Source organism: Blastocystis sp. subtype 4 (genome assembly GCF_000743755.1).
Source record: "Blastocystis sp. subtype 4 strain WR1 chromosome Unknown seqid_0105, whole genome shotgun sequence".
Taxonomy (NCBI): Eukaryota; class Bigyra; order Opalinata; family Blastocystidae; genus Blastocystis; species Blastocystis sp. subtype 4.
The window spans coordinates 24,056-32,759 of NW_014569442.1; the positions used below are offsets into that span (position 1 = coordinate 24,056).

Genomic DNA, 8,704 nt, shown 5'->3' on the forward strand with positions numbered 1-8,704 from the left:
GCTCTTGACACAGAGTATACTAAGAAAGATGATGGACTTCCTCATACTCATATCCTAAACCATTTCAGCGATGAGAGAATACCTTAATGGATCACTTGAACATCTCATTTTCACAGGGAGTCAGGAGTATCCTTATAAGGGAATTTTGGACCAAGTGGCAAATCGTTGTTTTGCGCAAGGAACAAATGCTTGGACGGATATTGATCATACAGTGTATGTAAGAGTATTGTTGTAGAATGTAGATATTCCCTTGAGGTTGCTGGTATTGAAGGCTTCCTAAGTATTTTACCCATGTATTTGGATGTAGGAATTGGGATTTCACTTCATTCAAGCATATCCTCTTCCCTACGTTGACGAAAGAGGCATTTATCACAGAAGTTCATTCGATTAATGGAGATGGAGAAGATGAGGGAGTAGTTTACAGTGAAATGGAGTCTGTCCAGAACACTTGTGATGAAATCATGTCTCGAAAGCTGTGCTCATTATTATATGGCAACAGTGGATATATATCCTCCTTATCGTGGATCCAAAGAGTTCTTAACGCTACTCTTCATATTTTGGAGGTGATATTTCAAATCTACGTGACTTGACGATTGAACAGATCCGACGATATCACCGAGAATATTATCGTCCTGATAATATGTGCTTAATCGTTGGAGGTAGTTGGGAGAATGGTGATTCGATGTTACTGGAATCCTTAAAGCAGTTTGAGAATCAGATTATTCAACGTACTGTAAATCCGCTTCCACCCTACCATCGTCCTTGGATGCATGAAATGAGTTTCATTTGTGATGATTCTGCTCCTGTTACTTATGTAACGTTTCCTAGTGCTGATGAAGAGGGTAATAATAATCATGTAAGTATTGCAGCAAGAACTGTTCCTATTACGGATTTCCAAACCTGTTCACTCCTTCAGTTATTATTGGAGTATTCGATACTATAGAATAATTAACTGTTAGCTATTTGACAGATTCGACAAATTCTTTACTTTCCCAATATTTCGTAATTGATCAGAGAATGTGTGGAGAAGTATCCTATGATACATATGACAATCGCACTGCTGCTTATTGTATTCAGTTTAGTAATGTGGAGAAAGAGAGCATTGATCGCATTCGACCTGAATTTGATCGATTGATCCAACGGTATAAGATGGTATAAGACTTCATGATAGAGAGATTTCCATGGGAATCAACATGAAGAGAATGATTCAGACCATCACGAAGAATCTGAATCGATTCAAGGAGAGTCTCGAAGAATGTGCCACAGAAGCGTTTGCAGACAATATTTTCCTTCATTTCTTGTCGTTCTTGATGATTGGACTTATTGTCAGATATAGCGAGCATCGCGGGGATCCTTCTGAATTCGCAGAACTAGAATCATCACTATCATATTCTAAGTTCCTCACCTCATTACTCGCCAATCCAGACCCTTCAATCTTTGTCAATCTCCTTCACCAATTCTTCACTGAAGGTGGTCAAACACATCTTGTCACGGTTATTGCTACACCCTCTTCAGAAGCTGCAGAGAGGGTAGCAACAGCAGAGAAAGAACTAGTGGAATATCGTGTACAGACTCTTGGGAAGGAGGGACTCGAAGCAGCCGAAATGGCACAAGAAGCAGCACAGGAAGTGAATGATAAGAGGATTCCAGACGAGTTAATAGAGAATGTACCAATTCCAACGGTGAATGCAGTACCATTGCACGATACATGGAGTGGATGTGTGCGAGGTGAAGTAGTAGAATGCAGTGATCCTCGTCTGTATCCCCAGCTACAGGAAATAGTGAAGGCTGCATGTCCTTATGAAGTACGAGTTTATCATACCACCACAGAATTTGCGACAATAGCATGTCTATTCCCGACGCAGTCACTCTCAATTGAAGAGAAGCGGTATGAGTTGATTGATAATTTGAACACTAGTCTCCTTCCAATTCTCTTTGCATCTATCACAGAGTGTCCTCAGATTCTATCAAATGGAACTGTGAGGACAAGTGATGAAGTCATTGATTTGCTGTATACTCAAACTCTTTCTTGTTCTTTCCAGCTGGGTGTAAATCCAACTTCAGCATATCAACCGAATCGTTCATGTGAAGTGGCTTCCTTTCAACTTCGTGTAGAGAAGGAGAATCTGAATCAGGGATTGCAATTGATGCATGACGTTCTTCTGTGTAGTGACCTTCACAGTGAAAGAGTGTTCTCAGCAATCTCAAAAGTCTTAAAACTATTAGAGGAACGAGTTCATAATGGAGATAATGTGGCAGAGATTCTCTTACGACGACTTGTTCTCTCAGAAGAATCGAATTATAACTGTTTTGATCAGATTCATATGCGTTGTTGGCTTCAGACGTTGAATACAGAGAATGATACACACGAATCACTACTCCAATCTCTGGAGGCTCTTCGGGTTAAACTTTGTGATGCTTCACATATTCAGTTTCTCTTCTTCTTATTGACTAATGAATAGTCTCTTCATAAGTACTGATTTCACACACACACAACTCTCAGCTGAAGTTCTTCATTCACTTACTCTTCACAAGAAGTCATTCTCTTCCATTCCAACCACCCTTCCTTTCATTCAGTCTAATATCTATCATAAGTCGATACCCACGGGGAAAGTGTATCTTTGTGGGATGAAGGATGTCACGACTGTTTCATTCTCGTTAGTCGTTCCAGACCTGAAAACTCGTTCACTTCACAACTTGATGGTACTTCACGTTGCCAAAGAGTTGTTAGCGGGGTTCGAAGGGCCATTTTGGAGAGCGATTCGAGGGAAAGGACTCAGTTATGATTTTGGATTGTAGGTGTGAGGAATGAATGTAAGAAGTAGATTGCCTCGTCTGGATCAGGGATATGAGTGTTTCTATCTTAGTGATTGTTCAGCTCCTGTGGAGGCTCTGGAAGCAGCTGCTTCCATCCTGGAGGAATATGCAGACAAAGGAGTGAGTGAGTTGGAATTGGATGGAGCTCGAGGAGCGATGTGTTATTCACTGTGTGACTCTATGGATGATGTGGTGTTGGATGCACTTACAAGAATTGCTGATGGAAAAGATGCTCACATGTCGAAGATGGCTTTGAAGGAACTCGGAATGGTGACAAAAGAGGAGGTTGAGAGTTGTATTCGCGATGAGTTAAGCCGTATATTTGAGGTAGAATTAACATGTGGCGTGATGACGTGTCCGGAAGATAAGGTTGAAGAATTCGACGAAGAGCTGAAGGAAATGGGATACGAAACCGTAGTTTTGTCCTTTGGAGAGTTACTCCAACAGGGATTCTAATACTTTGTTTTGTTTGTTTGTATTATCATTGGAATCTGACGAGTTCGTGGAATAGGAGATGGAACTGTCTTCAAACTTCCAGAATTGTGTCCAGAACCTCATTGCGAAGACAAGTGGAGATCAATTAAACGAACTATTTTCAAGGAGTGTTTATGATCATACTAATGATTACTGGAGGTCAGAAATACGAGTCGAAGCAATTCGGAAAGGTTTGGAATATATCTATCTGTTATCCAAGAATCCAGATGTTTTTAATACATTTGGAAACGATATTATCCAATGTTTCTATGATCTGAGCAAAGTAATACAGAGGTTCTGGTTCCATATAGGTCTCTCCTGAGCCAATTCGTCACTTAACATTGGAGTATCTAAATGTTGTGAAAACGAAATGGTTAGCAACGCTTCAAAGTGGTTATTGGAAAGAGAAGGAGATTCCAAATGAGCAGGAAGTCATGGATGCAGCCATCATTCTCTATAGTCTACAATGTTTAAACTCTGATGTGCATTTCGGTGGAGACCTCCAGAAATATGTTGTATCAAGCCAAGAAGATGACAACTCGGGAAAGAGGCTATCAGTGATGGAATTGTTTGGATGGAATCCACTTGAGGAGAGTATTCCTTCAACAGTAGTTGATTTGTGTGTGAAATGTCATCGGCGAAACCCACGAAGAAGTACTAACTGCAAGTTGTTATGAATTGAAGTATTTATTTGTAGACATTGCAATAGTGAAGTAGTGATTATCACTCCATATCGATTATTGTCCAATAGTCTCATTTACTCCTTCTACTGCAACATGGCTGGAATTGATTTGGAGTGTTCATATGATGACTTTCTGCGTTGGCTTCCATTTCTCCGTCCTTACAAATCTTCCTTAGAGTTGCCATGGAAGGAATTTGTAGATCAGTGTTATCTTGTGATTTCGTTGTGATTTGGTGATGTCTAGATAACACATGTTATTTTCACCCTATCGCAATGGGGCCAATTACGGCTTCAGATCCAACAACTTCCTCATGAATATCTCTTTCTCCAAGAACATTTACCTCTTATGATCCAGAAGAAGGATGTTCACTTAGTAGGCGAGTTTATTCAGTGTCTGCGTATTTTTGGTGTGGAGGAGAATAATTCGAGTATCTTGGATGGGCTTCAATTTCTGTTGGAAGAACAGAATGCAGATGGATCCTGGGATAATCAAATGATGGATGGATTTCACGTAGATCTTGCATATGTAGCATACCATGCTACGATGGTTGCAATTCAGGCTCTGATTCCTCCCATGTTTACTGGTTTTGGTTGCATGAGTGAGTCAACAGAAGAGATTGTTTCGCGATGGTACAGTACAGAAGTAGGTTAGAATAGATGAATTGAGAGTAGTTCTTGCGATGTGAACCGATTCCTTCACCACTCCCATCAGAGAATATTGAGAACGATTTCATGAAAGATATGCGACTGGCATCTATGGAGGACAATCTGGATCTGATCTTTGATTCAATTCCTTCGATACTTCAGCATATTCAAGACAGACGTCTTACTCGGCGATACGACTGTTTGTAAACAAACAAATAACACTACTAGGCTTTACAAAACGGTACAACAGCCCCCTGAAGGTACCTCTTCGGTTCTCAATTCCAACACATACTATGTTACATTCTATCCTCTCACCTTACATTCACCGCACTATCGAATACAGGCTTTAGTCCCTCCTGTGTCTTTGCACTGCACTGCAGACATCCTCCGGCATTTAACTTCTTCGCCATTGCCTCAGCCTCAAATTCAGGACATCAAGTATTTCGTACCTCTTCCATCGTGACAATCGTTTCTTTATTTTCACTAAGTTTGCTAAGCGTAGCAGGATCCGAAATGAGATCCTTCTTGGTTCCGACAAGGAACAAGGGAACTGGACGGCTTGTATCCTTCCAGTGCTGATTTAGTTCCTTAAACCACTATAGATCAAAGATGTTAAACACATGAACCTTTTCGACATTGTTAAATGAATTACGACTAAAGGTAAGATCAACCGAAAAACACATACTCCACACAAGAATATGCAATCAAAAAGATATCGGTATCAGGATAAGAGAGAGGACGAAGCTGATCATATGCTTCCTGACCTACAAGTCTAAACACAAAACAAATTACTACCTGCAGTATCCCATAGCTCCAAACTTGCAGTTTTGTTTCCAATACTCACTTCAACCCTGTAATTATCAAAAACTAAAAATGAACTCCTATTCACTCACAAAATACCAGTAGGAACATATTCTTCAGGGAAATGGTCGGTTGAATACGAAATAAGCATGCAAGTCTTTCCTACGGCACCATCACTATGACTCTCAATTCATGCACTGAAAAGATACCCAACAACCACACACTTAATTGAGTTCTGTTCTGACATTGTCAAACTCCTATATCAAGTATTCTAAACAAGATCAGAAACCGTCCAAGAAATGCGTGTGTAACGGTTCTTTTGTAATTTTGACAACACGATGTGATATTTCGATTATCGCTTTTGTTAGTATTGAAGATTCGAATATATCATTCCAGTAAGATAACAGTCACTTATTAGTGATTCTTTCAAACAGGCCAAAACAACGGATGAACGACTACTATGTAATAATTCTTTGGATTTGTAGAGAAGGAAAGAAAAATAAATGGAGTCAACTCATTCGACATTGGCAGTATACAAGGACCATCCAACCCACCTGAAATATTGAATAGCTATAAGGAGAGGAAGCAGAAGAAATAATAAACAACTAAGACTAAAGACAATGGATGATTGACAACATAATACGAATCATGAAGGAAGAATTAGCATCAATAGTTGCGATAATAGATGGAACCCAGTCCGAACAAAAACTACATCTTATATGATAGTATTCACAAACATCACAGCAGAGATGATAGCAGTGATTCCACATGAAATAAGAAGGATCTGTGTCATCAAGAGAAGAAAGAAAAATGCACGAAGAGGGACTCGAACCCTCGAGTGCGAACACATTACGGCCTTAACGTAACCCCTTGGACCACTCGGGCATCCGTGCAGCAATTAAGATCTTCTACATCTCTATATAAGGAATGTAACAAACATATCATTTGACGAACTCTGACTACTTCACATCAATGTGCTTCTTGTTCGTTGCCTGTTCCTTTTTGGGGATAGAAATCATCAGTACACCATTATTATACATGGCATCAATCTTCTCCGTATTCGCATTAGCAGGAAGAGAGATTTCGCGATGAAAACTACCAAAGTGTCTTTCAGTGAAGTGATACTTGTTGCTCTTATCATCAACTGTCTTCTCCTGCTTGCGTTCTCCCTCAATTGACAACACATTGTTGTCTGTGGTGATTTTAATCTCACTCTTATTCATTCCTGGAATATCCACGTTCAACTCATAGTTGTTTTCAGTTTCCTTCAGATCCATTCGGCCAAATCCAGAAAATGGAGTAATAACATCTCTTCTCATGCGCTTTGGAGAAGATATAGCATCGCTTGTCTTATCTTCTAGAGAGAAAGGATAGCTTCGGGTTCCGAAAGGCCAATTGGAACTGAGAATGTCTTCAAAACCGTTAAAGAAGGGATCTCGCAGAATAAAGCTCATAATAATAGAGAATTGTATGAATTCGAGGTTGTCATCTTCACATGTCTTTCAAACTGATGGTAATTGATACATGCACTCAAAATTCCATCTCTTACTCAATCGAAATAGTTTCGAGCCCGAAGGACTCTTTTCAACCAACATCCAACTAATCATCCATTTTCTAAGAGTTGTATACTCACCTATGAGCAATATATTGGGCAGCTAGAGAAGCGCAAGTGCCTTCATTTTCTTAATTGGATCATATGCCAGCATATAACCCATAATAAATAGGGCCTTCAATAACTGAGATGGATTCTGACACCCATAGGTTGTCAAAAGCTCTATTATATCTGTAATTATTCTAACTAATATCATTTGATGCATAGGAGACGATTAGAACCTGCCGTTATTCCTCCATTACTGGTCCTTCATCAGTACTTGATCTATTGATAATGGATGATGAGTATGGAGAAAGTTTAGTGAAAGCCTATATTTGTGTGATTAAATCTCTTGTGTCACGATGTGAAGATGTAGCGGTGCATAACCTAATTGATTGAATAGAAATCAAGCCATAATTCCACATCGAAGTTTCACTCCACGCGAATTCCGTCTATCTCTATTGATGACTATGTTGAAAGGTATGAAAGCCTAGAATGTTTGATTTTGTAGAATTATGAAGTATTTTCAATGCAGTTATGAGTGTTTTGTGTGTTCTCTTGCCTACATTGATTTGTTACTCCAGAATCCTGGGTTTGTGCTTAATGGATATAGCGTCCATCGTGTAGTATTGACAACGTAGGATTTTTATTACGCTTATAAAAGTAGTGTAATGGAGGCAGCCAAGTTCTATGATGATAGTTTTTTCAACAATGAGCTCTATGCACGAGTGGGAGGCGTTTCTGTTGATGAGTTGAATGACTTGGAGTTAGAGTTTGTCTTTTTGGTGAGTTTTTCTTTGGTAATCTCCCCTGAGGAGTATCAAAAGATTCACAACGAATTGTTTAGACATTGCAGAGATATTTGCCGCCAATGTTGTATGAGACGGAGGATGCCTGTAATCTAGGTTCTCTTCGCTTTCCTTCTTTAAGAATGGTTCCTTCTTCTCATTCGTTTTCTTCTCTCGAATATTGCACTTTTGATTTCTCCGATACTCAAAACTCGAGGAAGATCTGTACATAGTAGTTCTTTAGTCCCTCTAGTGTTGTAAACAAACACCCACCTGCTTGAAATGATTAGACTGGAGGCCAACCGCACTTCTTTCCTCCAATTACATGGATGTGAAGATGGAACACAGTCTGTTCTATACATTAGGGAACATAAATACCACTCACGAGCATCAGGACCATCATTAATGACAATACGATAGCCAGGCTCCAACTTCTCCTGCATGGCAACAATCGTGGCCACTCTCATTAGATGACCAACAAGCTGCTCCTGATCCTCACGCATCTGCATATTATATCAGTAATACTTGCAAACATATCTCAACTGAGTAAGATTGCCGCAAACCTTTGGAACGACAATAATATGAACAGGAGCACATGGATTGATGTCTCTGAAAGCACAGCACTACACATCAAGCAAGTCCGACCAATACACACTTGATCGTCCTCATACACGATAGTTGAAGGAATCTGATGGTTTGCAATCTTCTCGAAAAGTGTCAACTCTTTCGCTTCTCCAGACATTGTAGATTTGATAAAACAGACTTAACGTCCTGAGAATATTTAGGAATAACAAACATGACAACTACTTACTCCGACTTCACTTTACCATTGGTGCTGAGATTGAGCCAACGAAGGAAAGGAATCACAATCGTCACGAAGCAAGCTACTCCCAGAATGATATACTC

The 8,704-nt window shown here is 39.7% G+C and overlaps 8 protein-coding genes across 8 annotated transcripts; 4 read left to right on the top strand and 4 right to left on the bottom strand.

Moving 5' to 3' along the window:
- Nucleotides 1-70: 70 nt before the first annotated feature.
- JH06_3469 (peptidase m16 domain-containing protein) lies at nucleotides 71-391 on the top strand (the record flags this gene model as incomplete). The annotated part of the gene is given in 3 exon segments (XM_014672247.1): nucleotides 71-213; nucleotides 243-349; nucleotides 363-391. The coding sequence occupies 3 exon segments, from the start codon at nucleotides 71-73 to the stop codon at nucleotides 389-391; spliced, it is 279 nt and encodes a 92-aa protein (XP_014527733.1).
- Nucleotides 392-1,017: 626 nt separating this feature from the next.
- On the top strand, nucleotides 1,018-2,462 carry JH06_3470 (zinc metalloprotease; the record flags this gene model as incomplete). Its single annotated transcript, XM_014672248.1, has 3 exons — nucleotides 1,018-1,142; nucleotides 1,172-1,888; nucleotides 1,919-2,462. The coding sequence occupies 3 exons, from the start codon at nucleotides 1,018-1,020 to the stop codon at nucleotides 2,460-2,462; spliced, it is 1,386 nt and encodes a 461-aa protein (XP_014527734.1).
- A 963-nt stretch (nucleotides 2,463-3,425) lies between these two features.
- JH06_3471 (hypothetical protein) lies at nucleotides 3,426-4,825 on the top strand (the record flags this gene model as incomplete). Its single annotated transcript, XM_014672249.1, has 6 exons — nucleotides 3,426-3,482; nucleotides 3,512-3,574; nucleotides 3,603-3,958; nucleotides 3,989-4,187; nucleotides 4,218-4,616; nucleotides 4,646-4,825. 6 exons carry the CDS (start codon nucleotides 3,426-3,428, stop codon nucleotides 4,823-4,825), a joined length of 1,254 nt encoding a protein of 417 aa, XP_014527735.1.
- A 24-nt stretch (nucleotides 4,826-4,849) lies between these two features.
- JH06_3472 (cell division control protein 42-like protein) lies at nucleotides 4,850-5,666 on the bottom strand (the record flags this gene model as incomplete). Its single annotated transcript, XM_014672250.1, has 8 exons — nucleotides 4,850-4,909; nucleotides 4,939-5,037; nucleotides 5,068-5,214; nucleotides 5,239-5,272; nucleotides 5,304-5,382; nucleotides 5,414-5,485; nucleotides 5,519-5,595; nucleotides 5,629-5,666. The coding sequence occupies 8 exons, from the start codon at nucleotides 5,664-5,666 to the stop codon at nucleotides 4,850-4,852; spliced, it is 606 nt and encodes a 201-aa protein (XP_014527736.1).
- Nucleotides 5,667-6,268: 602 nt separating this feature from the next.
- On the bottom strand, nucleotides 6,269-6,873 carry JH06_3473 (heat shock protein HSP20; the record flags this gene model as incomplete). The annotated part of the gene is made up of 2 exons (XM_014672251.1): nucleotides 6,269-6,335; nucleotides 6,383-6,873. The coding sequence occupies 2 exons, from the start codon at nucleotides 6,871-6,873 to the stop codon at nucleotides 6,269-6,271; spliced, it is 558 nt and encodes a 185-aa protein (XP_014527737.1).
- A 431-nt stretch (nucleotides 6,874-7,304) lies between these two features.
- On the top strand, nucleotides 7,305-7,799 carry JH06_3474 (PREG-like protein; the record flags this gene model as incomplete). Its single annotated transcript, XM_014672252.1, has 5 exons — nucleotides 7,305-7,388; nucleotides 7,414-7,490; nucleotides 7,546-7,647; nucleotides 7,678-7,753; nucleotides 7,782-7,799. The coding sequence occupies 5 exons, from the start codon at nucleotides 7,305-7,307 to the stop codon at nucleotides 7,797-7,799; spliced, it is 357 nt and encodes a 118-aa protein (XP_014527738.1).
- Nucleotides 7,800-8,084: 285 nt separating this feature from the next.
- On the bottom strand, nucleotides 8,085-8,307 carry JH06_3475 (putativehistidine triad protein; the record flags this gene model as incomplete). The annotated part of the gene is made up of 2 exons (XM_014672253.1): nucleotides 8,085-8,152; nucleotides 8,184-8,307. The coding sequence occupies 2 exons, from the start codon at nucleotides 8,305-8,307 to the stop codon at nucleotides 8,085-8,087; spliced, it is 192 nt and encodes a 63-aa protein (XP_014527739.1).
- A 6-nt stretch (nucleotides 8,308-8,313) lies between these two features.
- Nucleotides 8,314-8,540, bottom strand: JH06_3476 (14 kDa zinc-binding protein; the record flags this gene model as incomplete). The annotated part of the gene is made up of 2 exons (XM_014672254.1): nucleotides 8,314-8,421; nucleotides 8,454-8,540. 2 exons carry the CDS (start codon nucleotides 8,538-8,540, stop codon nucleotides 8,314-8,316), a joined length of 195 nt encoding a protein of 64 aa, XP_014527740.1.
- Between the last annotated feature and the right edge of the window lie 164 nt (nucleotides 8,541-8,704).